We start from the raw sequence: 22,994 nt of genomic DNA on the forward strand, positions 1-22,994 counted from the left end.
TCTTCCAAATGGAGTTGCTAAGCCGTGGCATTGTTTGCATGCATTGTTTGGAACTCCAGCTCACATCAGCCCCAGAGAGTGTGGCAGGTGATAAAGGATGATGGGAGTTTGAGTCCCACAACATTTGGAGTGCCACAGGTAAGCCATCTCTGAAGCAGATCATGTTGTTGTTTAGAAGAATTGACTCTTTATTAGAAGGTGTCATTCTCTCTTTTCTGATGGTCAGGTGAGAGTGCCAATGTTTGTGCAGCAAAAACAGCACCACACAAACGCACATAAGAGGGAAGTGTTAGCAGGTGCTGTGGACACATGAAGCTTGCAAAAGTACAAAAAAAACCTATGGTGAAAGGAGGAAAACCTTCACCTCTGACGAAGGTTAACACAACTGCACATGAATCATAAATTGCACCTGACTCATCATACAAAGAACTGTGGAAACAAGGTTCGTGTGGCGGGCCCCAACAGCCATTGTGCAGGCATGAGGCTGTGTGTGCTGGTAAAAAGAAAACTGGAGGTGGGGGAGGTGAACGAACGGCCAAGGACACAAGATGGAAGAGTCTAGAGCAGAGAAAGCTTAGTGGGGGAAGGGGAAGGAGGCATGACAAAAGTAGGAAAAAAGAACAGGGTATGTGGGGAGATAAAGAAACAAATGAGACAATAGGGGAAGGAATGAAGTGAAGACAGAGCAGGAACAGACTGGAGAGGAGGAAATAGCAGCACAGCTGACAGAGGAGAGGAGAGGAAAAAGAAGAAGTGAGAAAAAGCTGGAAGAGTGGAAGAGGAATTACATATATGAGAAAGGAAATGAGAGAAACTAACCCATTAACTGAGCTCTAGCTTGTAAGCTATCAAGTCACATTTTAAAGCTTATGGAAAATTAGCCGGTCTCCAGCTATTAAACATGTTTTCAGTTTTTTAGTTCTTCCACACATACAAATTTCATTTTACTATAGAAGCACAGCACCACAACTTGCAGAGTTACTCTTTAGTTATCAGCACTTCCATTTGCCTCCAAAATTTAGCGTGAACCATTCTCCCAGCAGCAATGAAAGAGATCAGTTCTCTAGCCCAGTTTCAATGTATATTCCTGCATTGCAAAACTCTTTAATGCAAGTCTGGAGTGCGTGTTGAGCTCATCATCTCTATCAGCATGCTGATCCTGGTGGGCTTAAACTATCATTCGTTGTTACATCTGAAACTGTTCCAGCCATGTTAAAACAATTGTTTAAGATCTTGGGTAGTAAACTGACATTAAATCAGTTTCTCATTTCTATTGTAAAGGGGAACTATAGTTAAGCTAGCCAGGAATGGTGTCTTGACGAAAGAAGACAATGGAAGGGCAAGGAGGATGAGTTTTGACCCAATACACCTTCTCCATGTACTAAACTGCAGTTTAGGAATCCATGAATATACCTCTGAACAATTCCCACAAATGGTTAAAACAAACAAAAACCTCTCTCTTCATGATATTGCCAGAAATTTGAATATGTTTGTATTACTTATCATTTTCAGAATGACATTTAAACAAGATCTTATAGTAATTCCTTACACTGTCCATATATAAAAGATAACTTGTGACCAAATTCCCAGAGATATTATCGGAGATGTTTCAGTATGTTTTCTCCAACTGGGCCCATTTCACCATGTAATAAATTTTGTGTGCTGAAATTTGCACTCATATTCTAGCAAAATGTTATAGACTCTTGAAAGAATATAATATGCTATATGCTGGGGGGGGGGGTTATTTCATTTTGGAAAAAATCGCACTTTTAAAATTGTTATCATGGTCTCCTTTCATCATCATGTACTGGTGATTTTCATAATGTAATTCTTAGGACAAAGTCCATTGAAGAAAACAATCACAAGACTCCAAGCCATTTAAAGATTACACAATGCAGACAGAAGATAAAAGACATGGAAATGTAAAGACTGACTATCTTGCCGTTAGGGGTATAAATATAAGATAAAGTAAAGGTGTGCCCTTGAGTATTCTTGAATTTGTTGTGAATGGATACAGACATACCTTAACCTAGAACCGAACTAATTAGAAATCATGTTACATCTTTATTGATGCATGTTTCTGGACAAGGAAAACAAGGGCAACATTCCATCTGGATTAAAGTTTGGGGGTGGGTTCAAAATACACACCCTATTTACGGTATCTTTAATAGCAGGAACAGGAAGACGTGGCAAAGATGTCTGGAAACTGTACAGCATTGGTTTACGACCCGAGAAAAGCTTCACTAGTGTCTGAAAATGAAACAGAAAAAAGCAGCAGTTGAAATAAGTATTTATATTTTGTTTCCTAAACGTGCACTCTAAACCTTTGGACTTCCTTTGTACAAGGTAACCATAAAACACATGATCTCTTGCTAGCCTACTGCTTTCAAAGCTTGCAGAAGTTCTTTTTTACATGGCTTTTGGTTTATCCTCTTAATTCAGATCCCCTACTGTACCAAGCTAACCCTAGCAACATTCTCCTGCATTCTTTCCTCCCAACTCATCTTTACCCTTGTAATCTCCTTCAGGTCAGGGACCTAACACATGTAAGGTTTTGTGTACATTGACAGCACAGCACTGAACTATTAATCCACTCTTGCTTTATCACAGCCTTCCCCACCTGGTGGCCTCCAGATGTTCTGGACTTCAACTCCCACCGACCTCATGGGAATTGTAGTCCAAGACATCTGGAGGCCACCAAATTGAGGAAGGCTGCTTTACTGGAATATTTTCAGTAGCGCAACTGTCAAGGACAGAGGAAAGAGCATAGGTATTCCACATGAACAGCCAGAACACTCAAGTGTTTCATGGTGCAGGACAGGACAACTACATCCCTGGGAGCTAAAGCTTTTGAAGGGGGATGAGGCATGTACACCAGATGTAGACCATCTAGACAACACTGAAGCATGTTGGCCTTTCCACTGCCTTCCACTGGACTGCCTATATCTTCCGGAACTGCAACCTGAGGCTGTACCTTTGTGTGTGTCCAAGTGTGTTTATAAGTGTGCACTCAGGATACATTTGAGGATGGCTTGGGGATTTGGAAACCAGTTGAAGCTGGTGTGTGTTTTTTATGCTTGGTATTTGTTGTTCAAGAGTTGTATTTATGTTCGTTTTAGATTATTTCAGTGTTTTATTAGAGTAAGACCATTTTGTTCATCTGGCTTTTTGTTTTTTGCTTATTTTGGTATTCTATGTTGCCTGTTTCAATTATCTGCTCTGCTGCTTCGCTTCACCTCCACTGTTCATTAGGACAAACGAGGCACTGCTCCACCAATCTCTCTTTGCTCTCAGCTAGCCTCCACCCAGATGCATTCTTACTTAATCCAGGGGGGGTAAAGGCTATCAACTTCCTCCTTAGATTCAGCGTTGCCTTAGTACTGCTCAGCAGGGAGGAGGACAGGGACAAAACTATTATTAGCTGGCCCCACCTGGCGTTGGCTCTGCCTACTATTGGTCTCCCTGCCTTCCACCTTAGAAGTCCCAGTGGGCACCAACCGCTGCTGGATTAAACTTTCATTTTCTAAACTTTTGCAGAACACAGAAGTTCACACAATGAGCACAGATTAATAATGACACAATCAATCATTGTTCCCAAGGTTCTTTAATTAGGGAAATAAAGAAAAAATGTGAAAACAAGTTACAGTAAGGAAAGAAGCTTGGGGAAAAAGCTAGACTGGTCAATTGTGTTGTAGTGAAATAGAATGCTGCAACCTAGTGAGTAAGCCAGTTAGGTTAAAATATCTCAAATATCTGGGAGAAGAGAAGCAATATTAGTTATATTTCTTAGCACACTTGCCATTTTAGTTATAATAAACAGCTTCCTGCCACTGTCCAGGAGGAAAAATCAAGACAGCAAAACAGATTAGTCATAACTATTCACACTGCTCAAGCTTAGCATTATAAGAAAAACTGGTCTTTTAAGTATTGAATTTGTAGAACATGCCAAAAATTCCAGCCAATGAAAACACCAAGCCAGGCTGACACAATACTCTAAAGCCTTACCCTTCAGATAGAACCTGTATTCAAATGAGAAAGCTCTTGGGATCCTATCTGAAGAAAACTATCAGACATTTAATTTGCAACCAGTTTCTATTTCCCACAGAAGTATTCAACATACAATCTATCATTTCCCCTGAACTCCTTTTTACAGTCAAGTAATATATAAAAGGGACAGGATGTAATGACCACAAGACCACGTTGTTGGTAAGACCTGTTTACCAACAGGATACATCAGACTATTTATGCTGCAAGGCTACACAAGGGGGGAGGGGGAGTATTTCCTCCCAGCTACTTCCCCAACACCACCCGACACATTCTCCTCATGCTTTCTTCAAAATAAGGGAAGAATGGTAAGCCGCCACCCACCTCCCTGTAACACTGAGGAAGCTGCAAGTTCCTGACAGAAGTGGAATTTGGCTTGAGGTCCTTTTACCAAGGCTTGTGTTCCACTACCGAGAGAAACTAGTCACACTGTGGTCCTTTGGGAAGGCTAATTGTGTTGAACATTTAGCTATTCAAATATTGCAGTCAAGAGTAGCCAAGCTTCACCCAAGTGGAGGGCTATTCTGCCAGTTCAAAAAATGTAACCAAAGGGAAATTTTTGAAGAATAAGCAGCAGCACCTCAGTGGCATTCCTTGGTTTCCATTAAATATTAAGGGGCAGTAATAAGAAGGAACTGGGAAGAAAAATATTGAAGCTGCACCCCTGAAAACTAAGTTACTAATGGCAGATATAATCAAATAAGTGTCACATCAACTACATATTCCAAAATATAGAGTGATAAAAATCTCTTACCATCCATATCTTGGTTCCTGTGGAAAGTTTGCCATGTTCAGCAAACATCCACCCATGGTAGGAAAGCAGCATCTTTAGCGTGTAGCGCATGGAGAAAATGAGGGCCACCCAGAGCCCCGTCCCAAAAAGAATCCCACTGACAATACCTTGTGTTTGGTTGGACATATAGCCTCTGTTAAAAAATAAAAGGAGAGAGAGAGCATCTGTTACTCCAAGAGTTCTGGACAAATGTAAAAGAGTGAAGCATACCAAAGTAAGCCACTGTTAGTAAGAAGAGATCATTCTGAACATTAGGACTGTGCTGAAATAGACCCCCAAATTCACCAAGGCAGCATGTTTGAGGGGGTGGCGTGTTTGATTATTTTCAGGCTAGGCCCCCAAAATGGCACAAATGATTAGGAGGAATATACTTATTATGGCAGCCTCCCTTTTTCTTTTACCGTTTAAAAAACAACATTTATAGCAGTGGTGGCTATAAAAGAGCCCCAGCCATCATGGTCCCCCTAATGCCCTTAGAATGTGAGACTAGTGGATTTGCGGGGTGGTCAATTACCCTTGGCTAATGCTGGTGGCAGCCTTTTTAAAATTGTAAGAGGTGGGGGAAGAGGAAGCTGCCAATACTACCATGGTAAATGCCTTGTTACCATGTTTCAACCCCCCCCCCACCTGCACCCACTGTTTCAGAAGAGGTACACATGTCAGGGCAGGTACACTGTTTCATGGCTGTAGATCTGCACTGAAAAATTCCGAGAAGCGTTAATTTTAAAGGATGGCTGTGTTTCAGTTCTTGCATTTTTTTTTCTAAGAAAGCACAAATTAAATGTGAACTGGATCAAATTTCTTCCTCATTCCTCATGCCAAGAAATGAAATTTATCAGAGCTCTTTGTGAGTTCTTAATGCACACACACACATAGAGAGAGCTATATTGTGGTCCATAGACCCAGAATAGCTTGGTGCACCGTGTACTTGTCTCTGCATATGGATATAGAGACACTTAACTCTTCTCACTCCCCAACTCTGTTGATAGAGCAGCAACTGCAAGGTAATCATATGAAGGGGGAGGGAAGGGAACAAGATAGGATTCTACTCTATCATTATTATCTCACTGTACCCTTGAGCCAAACTGAGAAGTGACGTACTACCCATCATTAACACTAACCAGAAAAATCTATTCAATGCAAAGAGAGAGTTTACTTACGTCGTATCAAGGGTCTGGTTGATTTTAGCTATTAGTCCCAATGAAGGATCTATTTTGGCATACATTGTTGACATAACTCCTACTACTACAATAAGCCAGCTGGATGGACTAGCAGGATAGACTCCTGTGATGATGCCATTCTGGAAAGGCAAGAACATAAAAAGAGCCCTACTGAGTCACAAGAATATTATACTTTAATTTTCTGGATTCTGATGCACCCATTTAACACTTCCCAGACATATTTAGTGAACATAGCCATCCGAATGCAGACTAACTCAAGGAAGACTAACTCAGTGTTCTTTATGGAACACTGTTAGGTATAATTAGCAAGAATGACGTGTGGATGAACTTCTTTTTAAAATGTATTGGAGACTGGTAAATATGGCAATAGTGTAAAGATGGCAATATTTGAGAAGCTAAAAACCAGCACAGGGCCCTCCAAACTGCACCCACCAAACCGGGAAGGGGTAGGGCGATACATGCCCACAACTATGATAGGCCCTTATGATGGATGTTTTCCTCACCTGGAGTATCTCCTAGCATAGAAAGGCAGGCCCTAACAAAGGGGAAGAGCTCCTTTGTTACTTTATCTGGCAATCAGATGGCATACAAGAAAGCCCTTTCATTTCCTTCTCTTGCCCATATAGCACTAGTGAGAAATACCAGATGAGTCAAATGAGGTTTATATCTAAGTGGGGATTTGAACCCAGGTCTGCCTGGTCCAAGATCAACACCCAATACAATGCATCACTTTCTTAAGGGTCTACTTTTCCATGGCAGTAGGCAGTTCAGATGAAGTGAAAGTAAAGAAAGTGAGCAGAACATTTCATGGGTTTTCACTAAATCTATTTCAACATTTCAGAGTAAGATTCACACTATCTGGTTCCCACATTTCTGAAACATGTGGTTGCTAGTTAACCCAGGAGGAGGAAGACTTGGCAAGCAGCAGAGTGTTGCTTAACCACACCTCTACTCTGGTTCTGCTCTGGCCAGACTTCATTTTGGTCTTTAAATCTAACCCAAAAGAAAAATAGCCAGGAGGGATTACAGCCAGGAGGGGGGAAATGGACAGGGGTGGTGTATATACACACATCAACCAAAACTAGTGCTAAAATGCAAAATTGGGTATTCAGAAACCCTTGTTTGCTGCATAATATATGCCTCAGTCCCAAGTATAGTTTCAGATCTGCAATATGAGTTACCTTGAATCTGATGAATTTCTTCTTCCATGAGTAGAGACCAGATAGATAGATCTGCCTGAGAGCTTCATGGCTCATACGCAGATCAATTCCATCTGGGGTTACAGTAAACTGAAATGCAACTGCCTGGTGGGCTTCCGCCATTTTTAGAATTTACCTGGCAAACAGAAGAACAAACAAATGTTTATTAGTAGCTACTTAATTTGCATGAGAGAATTAGAAGCCAAGAATATGATATCTACTGCAAATTTGTAAAGGCGAGTAATCATCATCTTTGTTTACTGAAGGTATCAAATACTGCTTGAGTGCTACTCCAGTCCACATCATTAGGCAGCATTCAGTCCACCAGTAAGCCAAACTATGGGTGAGCCTTTTGGTCATGCACACAGCCCTTGTACATGTAAGCAAAAATGTTGGCTAGTCTACCATTAACTAAAGTTTCCAGTTTTGTTGAAACTTGGAAACTTTGATTTAACAGATTTGGAGCAGACCAAGATAGTAAGCCATAGTTAATGGTAAATTTTCCACCTTTCACAGCTGGGTTATGTGTGTGGCCAAAAGACTCAGTCATATCTTAGCCTGGATATGCCTCATCACACATGAGAGCCCACAATAACTTCAACAAGGCAACTGACAACAAGTCTGTGCTCTGGAGTAATCACATTCTCTCATTAAGAACAAGTGCTATAGCGAAGCCAGACATTGCTTGCCAGAACCAAGATATTATTGATGGTCATAAACTCACAGGAAAGATTTCAAGTAAAGCTTTTAAGCAACTGTTTTTCATATACAGATTTAACACCCTATTACTCCAGTGTAACAAATACTTAGAACATCCACTTCCATTAACAAGCAGAGTTCTTTTAGAGCAAATTTGGCAATTTGGTTCACTGCCCAACAACAGCCCAGCTCCTCTCTCCCCATTTCCCAATCCACCCAAACCATAACTGGAGTAAGTTTTGCCACAATAAAAATGAATACTCTTTTTAAAAAAAGAGATAAATGAACATTTAATTGAATACAATGCTTTAAAATATATTTTGATGAGGCCGACAGCCCTTTGGGCAGGACTGATGGCTGAATCAGCATTGGAATTGCTATGTACCGGTAAATCTTGCATAGTGGAAAGAAACTGGGTTCCTCACATAGGAGAATAAAGCGTAAACGTTTCGATGATACAGTGGTGCCCCGCAAGATGAATGCCTCGCAAGACGGAAAACTCGCTAGACGAAAGGGTTTTCCGTTTTGGAGGTGCTTCGCAAAACGAATCTCCTATGGGCTTGCTTCGCAAGACGAAAATGTCTTGCGAGTTCCTGCGGGTTTTTTTCCCTTCCCCCCCTTTTTCTAAGCCGCTAAGCCGCTTATCAGCTGATCCGATAAGCCGCTAAAAGCCGTTAAAAGCGCTAATCCGTCAATGGGCTTGCTTCGCAAGACGAAAAAACCGCTAGACGAAGAGAATCACAGAACGGATTCTTTTCGTCTTGTGAGGCACCACTGTATATTGTAAGCTGCTGAAAAGATAGCTGCTTGTCAAAATCCATAAGCACATTCATGGCTGAGGAGGGGCTACCTGATTTATATCTCATTCTCTTCTTTGGTACACTATGACCTAAAGCAGCAGGGGTAAGGAAACCTGTAGGCCTCTAGATGATTTTGGACTTCCAGCTCCCCATCAGACCCACTCAGTATGGCCAGTAGTGAGGCACGTTGGGAGTTGTAGTCCAACAACATGTGCTAAAGGCTTCCCACAACTAACCTACAGCTTTCTTTAAAACAAATGTGCGTAGATAAAGCTGATCTTCATGTAGCGATACAACATTAGTCACAGACAAAGTCACAGATTGGGGATGGGACTAGTATATAGCCAGGAAAGAGTGACAGAGGATTAAGGGAAGATTGGCTTTAAAAGGAAGACACAAGAATGAAATGACCATGCAGAGGACAACTTTATCATATTTGCTGTCAGTGTTAACCCTGGAAGCGCAGGTATATGCCACTGGGCAAATGAAACAAATGAAAAATAGTTGGGGACCAAACACCTCCTCTTATAATGAATACAGGACTTCAACATTCTTTGCAGTAGTCAAGCATGATACAAGTTTAAATGGAAGCTTCCATTTCTACATCAGGCCCTTAACAAGGTCTGTGACAACATTACTGTTCACTGGCAGAATGAGAGCTGCTTCCTTCCCCGGTGGAGGAGGGCCCAGAGCTTTGTAGCAGAGCTTGTGGCTTTGCATGCAAAACTAGGATCTCCCGTTAAAATTATCCAGTAGCAGTTGATTGCAAAACGTCTGTCCAAAATCTTCAAGAGCTGCTTCCTGAGTAGGCAAAATTGCTCTAGATGGGCAAATATTCTGATCTGCTATGAAGCAGCTTCCTGTGTTCTTAGTGGCTGGTTTGATTCTCATTTCTAACTTCTTCAGCAATGAATTCTAGGCAAGATATATGAATAGTTGCATGAAAATTAGAGTTAACTGTATTTCATGTAAAGAGAAAACTAGGGTCTCAGACACTGATGTTGAAAACTAGCTTTCTCCCCCTGCCCCTCTAAATTTTAAAACTGAACGCTTTTTCCTTTCCACCACATGAATTCCCAAAGAAAATGCTCACTCAATAATACAGTGGTTCCTCGGGTTAAGAACTTAATTCTTTCCGGAGGTCCGTTCTTAACCTGAAACTGTTCTTAACCTGAAGCACCACTTTAGCTAACGGGGCCTCCTGCTGCTGCTGCGCCACCGCTGCACGATTTCTGTTCTCATCCTGAAGCAAAGTTCTTAACCCGAGGTACTATTTCTGGGTTAGCGGAGTCTGTAACCTGAAGCGTATGTAACCCGAGGTACTACTGTATGATTTCTCTGCACCAGTTATTATCAACTGGAGGTCCACGGACCCCCAGGGATTTTACGTAACCCACCCAGGGGTTCCACTGCACCATTCACATAACGAAAACTACTACAGAGATATCAAAATTCTCACAAGTAGGGAGTCCATAGCTTGGCTTTTGAAAAACAGGGCATCCGCAGTACTTCGCAAATTGGGAACCACTGCTCTGCACTCATGGACAAATATGAGAGGTCAAAATGCTACTCTGATGAAGCCTAAAACATATGAAACTTAAAGGATATGGCAGTGGGCTTATCCACACTGTGCTCTGTAGCTTTCCTAGAGAAAACCCACTCTTTACCGCTGAATCGGAACAAATGGCAATCTGTGCAAAACCCAAATTGTTGTTTGTTGTGCTTCAGCTTTAAAGAGTGGGTTCTTGCAGGGGAAGCTCCAGGGTGGAAAAAAGAACCCGCTCAGACACATAGCTTTAAAGCACAGACCTATGCCTGGAAAGTACTGTACAGGGCAAAGGTAAGTATGGATAAGCCTTCAGCCCTAGCAGTGTCACTAACACTTCACTTACATGAGTTTGTAGCAAAATTAGTTTCCCTCCCTTAAATAACAAAATATGATTTAGTATTATAAGCAGACAGCTGAGTATTAAAGAAACCCTGAACTATCATTTCTCTTTTAAGATTATTCTCCCGCTTTCTAAATGAGATTTTTAAAATAGTCTGCTGTACAGCACTTTTCCCCGCCTCCACATTTCTAAAGCAGTCACATGCTTGCTCAGAAAAGTGGGTGAAAGGGCACGGCACTACAGAGCATGTGCGTTTATGTAGGGGGGGAATGCAGATCACTACTGCAGGGAAAGCAAAAGCTATACAAAATTACGCAAACGAAAAAATGAGGAAGCTTTTATTTGGGTTGCCGGCGTGTCATTTGGCAAAGTACCCTTGGCCAGGCTTTGCTAAAGGAAGAGTAAAGATTTACACACACACACACACACACACACACACACGGCTTGAGACAATCTCTCCACTTAGCATAGTTCTCCCAAGTTCTCAATGCCAACAGCATCTGTGCTACATCTGAATGATTTCCTCTGTAGTCATACCAATATGCTTCAGGGGAAAATAGCACAATGTGTTCTCAGAAGGAATGGATGTAACTATTCCACTGTCTCAACTGATCAAAGGAGCAATTCAATATGTGTTGCAGTATCAAGTAAAAATGATTTAAGGAGAACTAGTTACTGCTAATAGCAGTATTAGTTATTTTTTACTGACCTGTAACAAAACACAACATACAAAAAAAAGCACACAGTCAGGAATATGAAACAGAACAGATTTCATATCTGTAAGAAGCAAAATGTCCAATCTCTGTTAATATATGTAAATATGTATATTGATTACAATTCTGCTACCAACAATGATGGCTATCTTTTAACCCAACATGCCCCTGATCCATACTGAACATCTAGCCCTTCTGAAGACTTTAGTACATGAGACATTAGAAAGCTATGTATTTTATAGCAGCTTCATTAACTTATAACCCCAGAATTTTGGTTTCCCTCCAAACTGATGCCAAAGTTTTGTGCTTAATGAAGCTTTTATATAGCGTCAGAGCTAGAAAGCTAGAACTACAGTCATACCTCATGTTACGTCCGCTTCATGTTACGTTCTTTCAGGTTACTTCCCACGGCGACCCGGAAGTAGTGGAAAGGGTTACTTCCGGGTTTCACCGCTCGCGCATGCACAGACGCGCAAAATGACGTCATGCGCAGAAGCGGCGAATTGCAACCTGCGCGTGCACAGACACGCCGCTGCAGGTTGTGCTCTTTTCATGTTGCGAACGGGCCTCCGGAACAGATCCCGTTTGCAAACAGAGGTACCACTGTATTCCATTAGACAACAGGGTGAAGTCCATTACTGTGCCATTTCACTCCACTGTCAAGGAACTGCTTTCTCCCTGTGGATTTAGGTATCCAGTCACTGAACTTGGGCTAGAAAAATCAGAAGATTCCCTGCAGTTTTGGATTCGTTATTATATTCTGCTGATCTAAGTGCCTGCAGTGTTTGCAAAATTCAGGGCAACAAGGACTCATACAATAGGAAAAGACCAATAATGAATTCAAATAATGCAGAAGTGGAGAGCCACATTTCCTCAAGGACAGCCTTCCTCAAACTCAGCCCTCCAGCTGTTTTGAGACTACAATTCCCATCATCCCTGACCACTGGTCCTGCTAGCTAGGGATCATGGGAGTTGTAGGCCAAAAACATCTGGAGTTTGAGGAAGCCTGCTCAAGGGCAACTTTCAAGAGGTTGCACACCTGTGGTGGGTGCGGTCAGAGCAACAGCTGAATCATACGAAAGTTGGGTGTTTCTGCACAAATACACTGCCTCTCATCAGCAAAACAAAAAAGAGGCATTGTCACAGTTTAAAGACACAATCAAACCAGGCAAAAACACTTGAGGAGGTTGCTGAGCAGGGCAAGTGAGGAGTATGGTCTAGGGAGATTGCCAAGAGATGCACAGAGAGGCCTGGAGGACTGCATTTAACCCCCAGGCCTGACATTCAGCGCCCCTAAAATAATACAAGCACCATTTAGAAAAAAAGCAGAGTAGATGGTAGAAAATGTTTTAGTATTTTCATGGGGAAATAGCATGTTTTGTTTAGTGGCAACGCAATGGCTATGTTTATATTGGTTTTGTATATTTTGACACTGTTTTAAAACAATGTTAAGTAACTGCCAGTCTAGAAATAGTTTAAACGTATAAGTTGAACATAGTATCAACATCCTAATATCCTAGGGTGGGAAGTTCTGGTTAATTTTGCCAGAAGTTTTCCCACCTTCATGTCACTTGTTAAGGCTGTGGTCCTCAGCCAAGTGTGGCATGAAGTGAACTAGCTAAAAGGAAAATAAAAATAATTGGATAAGATCAAAGATGGATGTAGCCTGATCACAAGTATGAAGAAGGTGATCACATTTACTAAGGCACATTCTAAGAACTAGAAGCCTTCAACTAGAAAGAAATAAAATGGGGAAAGGAGCAATGTGGTTGGCATCCACCTGTCTCGAGAGACAACGGAGTGCGCCTCTGAGAATGAAGTCAAACCACTGTGTTAGCAGCACCCAAGTGACCTCTCTGGGGCACAAGCCTGGCCAGTGTGTATGGAGGTTCTCAGCTGCCCAGACGACAAGACCCCTGCCCTCAGCCTCGTTGATGTGGTCCAAAGAGCAACACATTTGGCACCAGCCTGGCTGCAGGATTTTCCAGAAGGTGTACACAGTACCATCCAACTGTCTTAGGGACTCCACTCTGAATTAGTGTTTTCTTCTCCAAATGGGCTATCTTCCCAGGTGGACAAACCCCATCTGCCCCTCACTTTCCTCTACATAATGTGAAGACCACCTTCTTCCACTGGCCCCACTATTGGTCTCATCTGCTCAATCCACTGGAGCCTGTCTTCAAATGCAAGGGAAGTCTGTAACTCAGCCTTTCTCAACCTGTTGATCCCCAGATGTTGTTGAACTACAACTCCCATCACCCCTAGCTAGCAAGGCCACAGCTCAGGGATGATGGGAGTTGTAGTCCAACAACATCTGGGGACCCACAGGTTGAGAACCGCTGTTCTAACTCATCAAGGGTTTAAGACCCATCAGCTACCCTCACCTGACATAGCCGGCTAGTTGAACCCATTCCTGGTGTGTGGCCACTGTCACATGCTAACAGCCTATAGAAGCCACAGGTGAGAGCTGAGTGGGTTGGGACGAAAGATGGACAAAATAGCCAAGAAAAAGCACAACGCTTCCCCCAAAAGAGGTACTACCATGACTACAAAGAAAACACAGTAGAGAAGAATGCCAACCTGAAAAGGCTTACACAAGCTAGAGAAGGAAAATGAGTAGAGAGTTACTGGAAACTAATCTATGGCTTGGAACTCTAGAAATATTGTGTGTGCTTTTCTGGAATGAAGCACATTAGATGCCAATGTCAGAGAACTAAACTCAGATTCTCAACGTAGCTACACAGCATCTGCAAGTCACACCATGAGCCAACGGACAAACAGAAACCCTACGTGGCAAGGAAAACAAAGTAGTACAAAACAGCAGGTCAGCCAAGGACAACGACACTGACAGCTGTGCAAGTTCACTTGCACTTTCCCATCAATAGTCTAAAGGTAAGCAACTCTTTGAAGGCACTCTGTTTTTATCATAACCTGCAATAAATGTTAAAAGGTTAATAGATTAATAGGCTTTACTCAAACCTAGAACAACCGGTTGTTTCTTTTAATGAAAGAACAGGTATATTTTAATGCAAAGCCATATGGGTATGCAGAGATGCTGTTCTCTTTTCCGAAATCTGCAAGCTTCCCATTCACTTCTAGGGGGCAACATAATCAATGTGGCATGCCCCAAGATCCTTTGCACCAAACTGGTACAGAATGCTGTCTGCAACTCACAAGTGATATGCTGGTATTAGTAATAGTCATCCAAGAGAATGTGGCTAAGCCTAAGGGGTTCAGGACATGACTAGAGAAAGCAGAGAGCTCCCCACTTTATGTCAACTGGCCTCTCCCACCACAGGCATGCTGGTAACAGCAAGGTTCTTAATGCTCCTCGAGGTTACAAAATTCTTGCCTTGATTAGAACTGGTATTTCTCCATGGGGCAAATCATAAAATCAAGATAAGAAGTGTACTCCTGATACTGAGCATTGTCAAATTACTGTAAGAGTAGTGGTCATAAAGAATTATCTATTATCTATGTGTTCCTTAGAAAAAACAGACACTAGTTAATAATTACTGCTTCAGTGTGGTTGCTGCTCCATATGTTAACAGTGAGACCACACGGAAGGTGTCTATTGTTGCCTCCAATGTCAGAACCACTTGGAGTACAGTTTCCCCATTACATACATTACCACGAAAACATGGGAAGCAGCCATGTAAATGCAACACCCATTTCATTAAGGTATGAACTGGCTATAGGTCAGAATGCACACACAAGATCCAGTATGAAAATGCTATCACATTAGATTACTCATAAAAGCGGTTAATAATTTTCAGAATAAGACAATGGGACCACCTCTTCCTTGTTGTAATAGAAACGAGGCTTATCATCTGCAGGACATGCTGAAAAGTAAGTTGTGTTTGTTTTTAACTTCATTATACACAGTAGTAATTTCAATTGCATTTCAAAGCAGTTTTCCTCAGACTTGTCCTTCACTTATAAATATTCCACTTGAGAATAAAGGAAGTGAACTTTGGCTTTACAACTTTGGGTGTATGCACATAATTCTTAAGAGACCACTGCAAATATTTCTCAAGTTTCAGATATGCAAAGAAAGAGATAGCAGAAAGAATGACAGATTTGAAGAAACACGCACCAAACCACTTTGATTATTTAACTTTTTATGAGTTCCTTTCACTGGTTTACAGAATTCTCCAATAAACAGAAAAAAATCAATAGTTATTCTCTGTATTTAAATAGCCTCATTTTGTAAAAGATTGAACTGTGTTTCCCAAGTACTCAACATAATTACTATGTTACACCAAAAGGAACAAAAAGGACGAGAAACCATGGGTATCATGCCAAGGATGGCAGGCACACTGATTAATTTACTGGACGAACAAATCTAACAAGCACAAAACACATTCAAGTCGAACAAATGTATTATGACATAATTGGCTAATCTCTAAGGGAGCACAAACTCTTGTTTTTATCAGCTACAACAGAGTAATATGGCAACCCATGTGGAAGTCTAACAGGAGATAGAAAGATGTCTAGAACTAAACTTTACTGTCAAATATCAGAATACCCAATTTTATAAAAAGGTTATATAAAAGGAAAATAACTGACTTCCATGAAATATGTCCCCAGATCCTTGGAGCTGGCAGTGAAGACGACTTATCTACAACAACAGGGCGCGCTGCTACTTTTGCTTTTGTACAACTGAGTATTTTCCAGAAGCAAATACTGCAAGCAGGAAGACAGCGTCTACTACAGTATTTCCGTTTCTAGCAATGCAAGAAAACATACTTGACCTACAACAAGTTCCCAAAATAGTGCCTTCTTGTGCCTTTTCTTCAGTCCGGCCTCTCATCCCCACCCCCTGTTTTATTAGGCCCTGGTGATTTAATTTTATGGAGTCATGCAATATGTCATCTGAAAGGCACTTCTGCAAAGCAGCGTACTCCTTGAAACTCCGCCCTTCCTCCACAGCAAAGAAAGATCACATGACGGACTCAGAAAAGTAGGCAAAAGGTTACGCTGATGCACACAACACACCACCAAACTACAAAAGCTCCGCTTGCCTTTCACGCTCTAGCCTTGATTCTGTTTCAACATCCCAATTCTTAGAAATGGGAAGCACCATCAATGCCCCAAGAAAACTATAAAGCACTTTGAATGATTCACACATACAAAAGGAAATTCACAGAATGACTAAAATACAGTGCTTTCTTAAACACAAGCTAACCCGGCAGCAAATTCAACCCTCAGATTTATAAAAGTATAACATGGATATACAATATGGGGTGCAGGGAGAGAGAGAACAGGATACACTTCTCTCTCTTGTGCCGCTCATTTCTTGATTATGTCCCTGTCCTGCACCCAAATACTATTCTAGGTCCCAGGGCTTTCAAAAGGACATACATCCACATAACTTTGCATAGGATTAAAAATTCGTATAGCACAATCCTATGTATGTTCACTCAAAGACCTCCAAAGTTCAATGAGACTCCCATTGTGGATGGAAGAGAAAAGCATGAAAACCTTTTCTGTAAGGTTTCTTGTAACATCTAGGCTTATTTTTACTATTATTTCTCTCTCAGCATCATGCACTTCAGGCGTCCACCGCTCAACTTTGGGAACAGCATAAAGTGCTGCCTACCCTTCTTAAAACACGATGCATTCACGAGATGCCCCCGCTTTTCAAATGCTTCATTGTTATGGCCCCCAGCCTCCCTATGCCAAGTGTGCATTGTCTGGTGAAATACTTTATGTCTAGCCGAATACGTGGAAGGCTAAAACCCCCCACCTCTGATCAGTGCCAGCCTGAGATATTTTGCTACCGTAGGCAAACATCCTGACAGCACCCCAACGCCCGCCCCCCCACCTCCGGATCCCCACTCCATCCCCACCACTGCAACTGTACTCTCACCTGCGACTTTGCCCACACTGCCTCCACAATGCAGTGGCAAGGGCACAGCAGACAATGGTGCTGTGCCAGTGGTGTGGGAAGCTGTAGTGGGACTGGCAGTGGCACATCCGGGGGGGCAGGGAGGGGGTTGGATCTGCCGCCTGAGGCAAATGGTTTCACTTCGCCTCATGCATGGGCCGCTCCTGCTGCTGCCACCTTCAAATCTCCCCTGCCTTGAATTCAGCACTGTTGACATTTCAAGGTATTCCACAGTTTTCAAGTCTGGTTTTTGCACAGAATGGGAAGATCCAATGTGTAAGCTTCCACCTGCCCTATATTAGAATGAAGTGTTTCAGGACTTTCAAAACCCCACGCTAATATGGTCATTGGCTCCTCTGTTGCAGAGGTGATGTGGCTAGGTCACAGAAATCTCAAGCATTAGTAAGAAGTGAGCACTTGGCTTAATACCACAATAACTTCTTTTTATTTTGTCCATACTTAGACTATTCCTAATCTGCAGCTATGTGAAGAATCGATTACATGCTTGCAGCTAATATTGGAGACACTTTCCATTTAAAGGTGTGAGAAACAGAGGACAGGATCACACTTCAAAACGACCTTAACAGATTAGAGAACTGGGCAAAAACAAACAAGATGAATTTTAACAGGGAGAAATGTAAGGTATTGCACTTGGGCAAAAAAAATGAGAGGCACAAATACAAGATGGGTGACACCTGGCTTGAGAGCAGTACATGTGAAAAGGATCTAGGAGTCTTGGTTGACCACAAACTTGACATGAGCCAACAGTGTGATGCGGCAGCTAAAAAAGCCAATGCAATTCTGGGCTGCATCAATAGGAGTATAGCATCTAGATCAAGGGAAGTAATAGTGCCACTGTATTCTGCTCTGGTCAGACCTCACCTGGAGTACTGTGTCCAGTTCTGGGCACCACAATTCAAGGAGGACACTGACAAACTGGAACGTGTCCAGAGGAGGGCAACCAAAATGGTCAAAGGCCTGGAAACGATGCCTTATGAGGAACGGCTAAGGGAGCTGGGCATGTTTAGCCTGGAGGAGGTTAAGGGGTGATATGATAGCCATGTTCAAATATATAAAAGGATGTCACATAGAGGAGGGAGAAAGGTTGTTTTCTGCTGCTCCAGAGAAGCAGACACGGAGCAATGGATCCAAACTACAAGAAAGAAGATTCCACCTAAACATTAGGAAGAGCTTCCTGACAGTAAGAGCTGTTCGACAGTGGAATTTGCTGCCAAGGAGTGTGGTGGAGCCTCCTTTTTTGGAGGTCTTTAAGCAGAGGCTTGACAACCATATGTCAGGAGTGCTCTGATGGTGTTTCCTGCTTGGCAGGGGGTTGGACTCGATGGCCCTTGTGGTCTCTTCCAACTCTATGATTCTATGATTCTAGGATCCTGCTTATACTACCTCACCCAGATATTCCAGTTATACTAGCACTACCACATTGCTCACGGCGATTTATCCCAAATGTATAGGGCCATGGTCAGGGGGTTGGTGCAGTAAATGATTTTAAAAGAAAATGTTTAGAAATTCCGCACAACAGCCCACCAAGAAGCCATCATAATCTTCTCTAAGCAGTAGCCAAGATATAAGCTCAGCCATTATTATGAGAAATTCATATTAAAACAAAAGCTTCCTTAAAACCAAAGTTTGCATAATGCCTTGTGTTTCCTCAGTATTAAATGAAGGTCTACAAGTTCCTGCAAGGCTCAGATTCTTGGCAATATGCACAGCTGCAGGCTCCAGAATTACAGCATTAGTGGTTTATAGGGATAGGTTTACCTGTACACAATGTCCAAAGATTATGTATTATTTACCCAATTCCAAAATACACCCCCACTGCTGTCAACTCATCGCTAAAAGCAATGTTCTCAAGAGGTGCAACCAGTTCATTTTTTCCACAATTTTATTGTATAGAGCTGCCCTTCCTCTGCAAATGCACACTAGGGAAACAGAGGGTTTAACTGTACTAGGGAAACATTCTTTATTATGAAAACTACAGCTGCAATTCTACACTTACTTATCTGGGAGTAACGCTCTTGAACCCTATGGGCTTACTTTTGAGACTGAACTGTACACTATCCAGTGATTTTAAGGTGTGTGTGTGCTTTTTTAAAAAAGAAACAATTTGATTGCCTGACTTCTAATGAAGTCCCCCCCCCAAAAAAACCCCAAAGTTTGTACATCACTGTATGCCATTGATAATATCAAAGGGTATAATTTCCTGTCAAGGTGAGACAGCATTTGTTTATTATATGTTGTCAGCCACTCCTCAGAGAAGACCATATTGTGAGCAACCTGGACTTTAAGAGATTACAACGGAGCACTGTTTGCTCAGTAGTTCTTACTTAGTGGCAAAAGGTTTCACTCCAATGCAAAATACCACCTAAGTTCAAGTAAAAGCTGGAAGGAAAAATAGTATTTTAATAGCACAAGCAGAAGTCCTGCTGTGTTCAGCTGGGTTTGCATCCAAGTTAAGGGTACACCATGCAAAACTTCAGTCTAAATTTCCGTTTCCTAATCTTTGACAGGACTCGATGAGCTCAAGGGGAGCAAAGAGTTGTGCTCCGTTAGGCAGCAGAAGACCCTCCTCCTGTCCCAGCTTGCTGCATTAACGGAAGGAAGATTATAAGCCGCGATTCTCCAATGGCCCCTCTTGCACACACAGGAGCCAAGTTGCTCCCCACCCTGGGATGTCCTTCCTCCCGCTAAGCGCCAGGGAGCCGCGGAAGAGGAAGGCGCTCACGTGGGAAGGGACTCTCTCGCGCACGCCGTCTCTCTCTGCTAGACAGTCCCTCAGACGGCGAGCGGAGCAACCCCCAGGCACGGGAACCCCCGGGCACTCCCCGCCCCAGTATCGTCGCCCCCTCCGAGCCTCGCGTGCTCATCTAGATGTGCGCGGGGCCACCCTCCCTAAACGAGAACCGAAAGACACCAACCGCGGGGGGGGGGGGGCGAAAGACTCAACTTACGGGCTATCCGGCGAGGAGGGAAAGGGGCGCCTCCTCGCAGGCGGCTGTGAGGAGACGGAGAGAGAGCGCGCAAGAGTGCGCGAGGGAAGCCCGCGCGCAGTGCAGCACCCTGGAGCGCCGCCGCTGCTGCTACCGGCTGGGTCCGGATTGGCCGAGCTGCCAGGAGAAGGGCGGGGCCGGGGCCGAGAAACGGGAATTGCCGCTCCGGGCTGACTGGGCGGGGAAGGAGGAGGCAGAGGCGGCAGCAGCAAGCGGGCGCAAAGTGCGAAGCCGGAGGAGGAGGCGCGGCAGGGGCGCGTTCGGGCAGGGCGAAGGCAGCAGCGGGGCGGAGCTCTGAGGAGCTGAGGTGGAGAGAGGGAGGAGGGAGGCGGCCTCTGCCCTCGCGCGCGCCTCCCAAAGAAAGCAAGCAAGCGGGGCTCTTCTGGGCTTGGAAGGAGAGAGGAGGGATCCCTCTTTCTCATACCGGAGCGCGCCTGCGCTACTGGTAGTCCAAGGGAAGAGAGCCTTTTTTCCAAGCCTCTTTTCTCTCCCCGCGGAGGAAGCGGCACAGTCCCGCAGTCCCTACTCAAAGCCCCGGGAATGGAAGCGTGGCGCTCCTGGGCCTGGCGGGGCGGGAGGCGAGGAGGCTTCGGTGTGGAAAGGCAGCGAGCTGCCGGCCTTGACACGGGAGAAAGGCTCTGGGCCTCCGCCCAAGCTGGGCACTCGAAAATGAAGCCTTTCGCGGTGCTGAGGAGGAGAACTGCTTTCCCCGACTGCTGCTCAGACATGCCACGCTTAATTGTGTCATGCTAGTAAGGCAGGATAACATACATGCACAAAGCAATCTTAACCCCCCAGTGTAGAAAGTACTATTGCGATTTTTGTAGCTTGCAGCAGAAGAGCAGTGATTAAAGCATTATAGCCAGATGGATGGAATGGATGAAATGAGAACCCACCTGGATCCTCTCCGTATATGAAAACTTCTTTGTACTTTAAATAATAAGAGCCCTGAAATGCGATCCTTAAATTACATTTAGGGACCTCCGTTTAGGGATCGCCAGTGACCGTCAAATACAATGAGGGCATGACACAGTCTGGATTAGAGGTTGGGTGAACCATTGTCCTCAGAAGGAAGACAAATGCTTCTGATTCCTCTGTTGAAAAGTGTAGTAGAAACTATTGTCATGGAATGCGGATTTGTAACTTCAAAGTACAGTGTTTGCCTGTCATTTGTGGGTTGAGTAAAATAGTGAAATGGGGTAGCAGACTGAAGCAAACCCCACATTAATACCATAGCTATGGGCCCATTCACAGCCCCTGCAAAAGGTAGATCTGTGTTGTGTGATAAGAGATCTACAATGCTCTTCTAGATCTTTGGGAGTGCATATCCTATCAGCCCCAGTCAGCATTGGACTGGCTTGACTAGGATGGATGGGAGTTGTAATCCAAAACATTGTTGGGGCATTTGAACCATCGTCTCCCAGATTCTGGACCAACACTCTAGATTGTAGAGGTGGTTTGTTGGTTTGGAGGAGATAGTTGGGACGTCTTCCCATGTGAGGGGTTGGGGCTCTTTGGTCCTGCTCTAAGAGCTGTCTTTTGCTCTGAGGTGGCTGAGAATATTTTGAGGAATTTTAGTTTTCTGAAGAACACCACATTCCACAACCAGAATCACACGGGGGGGGGGGGCATGGCGTGAGAAAGCTGACTGAAGTGGACACTATATTAACACCATGGCTGAGGGCCAACTCATAGGCTTCTCTGTCCTTGAACTAGTTTAATTGCCCACAATACAAGAATCAATTCAATGTACCATGGATAGACATTTCACCTTGGGTGACTTCACAGTTTACATGTTTCTAGAGAATGAAATCAAGTTTATTAGCTCTTATGAGCAAGTAAGTTTTTATTTTGCCTAGCTAGTATAAACATCACAATAATTTCTTATCTATTAAACCCATTTTCCTATTTGCAACAGGCAGTTACAGTTCAGAATTAGGATGTCGCCATAGCAACGTACCTTGTAATGAATGACCTGTTTGGAAAGTAGATTGGCATTAACTGAACTGTCGCGCTTGCTCAAGAATGTAGGTCAAAGGTACTGGAATTGTTCTAGTACTTACTCAGCTACTTAGGTTAATAGGTTTTTCTATAAATCTGTCAATATGCAAATACTGCATGACGCCCTTTCATGAAATTACAGGAAACTGCTAGAGAACAACATTACAGCTTCTCCAATGGACGAAAGAGTTAAAAGTTTGAATTGCAAAATGTGAGTTAGCTGCAGTTAGCTGCAAAATGTGGCCGCTGGCAAATATAGTAAGAGTGACTTATCACACTTATATCTAATGCATACCACTCAGAGGCCATTGAGCCTTGTCTGACATTGTCCTTAGGCCATACTCTGAGCCTGAGAGGTTGAAAGTCTTGTATTTGTATAGGCCACTGGCCATAACATTTTGAAATGCCTCTCTATGCCTTAGTAGAATGTGGCCTAGCTGATGTTTGGGATGCTCTTGGTTTTGCTGCAGAATGGGGCAGTGCACCCAGGATGGCAGATGTGGGGAGTCTATGACTCTCCAGAGCTTGTTGACTACAACTCCCATCTTTCCCGACCACAAGCATTGGCTACGCTGGCTGGGGCTAATGGGAGAAGGAGTCCATCAACATCTGGAGTAGCATAGGTTCCCCATCCCTGCACACTTTGGGACAAAATAGCCACGTGGAAAATCCAGCTACATTGTGTGATCAACATCTGCTAGAAGCTTTTCTTGTGTTATATGTGTACACTGTCAGTAGGTTAATATGATTTATGTTCTAAGCATGCCAAAATAATAA

General features: G+C 43.3%; 1 protein-coding gene across 2 annotated transcripts in view; it reads right to left on the reverse strand.

Annotated features, from left to right (window-relative positions):
- The window catches only part of CPT1A (carnitine palmitoyltransferase 1A), a 45,426-nt gene extending 25,055 nt beyond the window's left edge, over positions 1-20,371 (reverse strand). The window contains exons 1-5 of one of the 2 annotated variants that reach the window (XM_081197651.1): positions 20,178-20,371; positions 7,200-7,353; positions 5,998-6,137; positions 4,799-4,970; positions 2,149-2,250 (exon numbers count right to left, since the gene is read on the reverse strand). In XM_081197651.1, coding sequence (XP_081053777.1) covers positions 2,149-2,250; positions 4,799-4,970; positions 5,998-6,137; positions 7,200-7,340 — 555 coding nt within the window. In that variant the 5' untranslated portion in view covers positions 7,341-7,353; positions 20,178-20,371. The remainder of the gene's footprint in view (positions 1-2,148; positions 2,251-4,798; positions 4,971-5,997; positions 6,138-7,199; positions 7,354-20,177) is intronic. The other variant, XM_081197652.1, reaches the window with a different exon arrangement.
- Between the last annotated feature and the right edge of the window lie 2,623 nt (positions 20,372-22,994).

The sequence above is a fragment of the Podarcis bocagei genome (assembly GCF_964188305.1).
Source record: "Podarcis bocagei genome assembly, chromosome: 1".
Taxonomy (NCBI): Eukaryota; Metazoa; Chordata; class Lepidosauria; order Squamata; family Lacertidae; genus Podarcis; species Podarcis bocagei.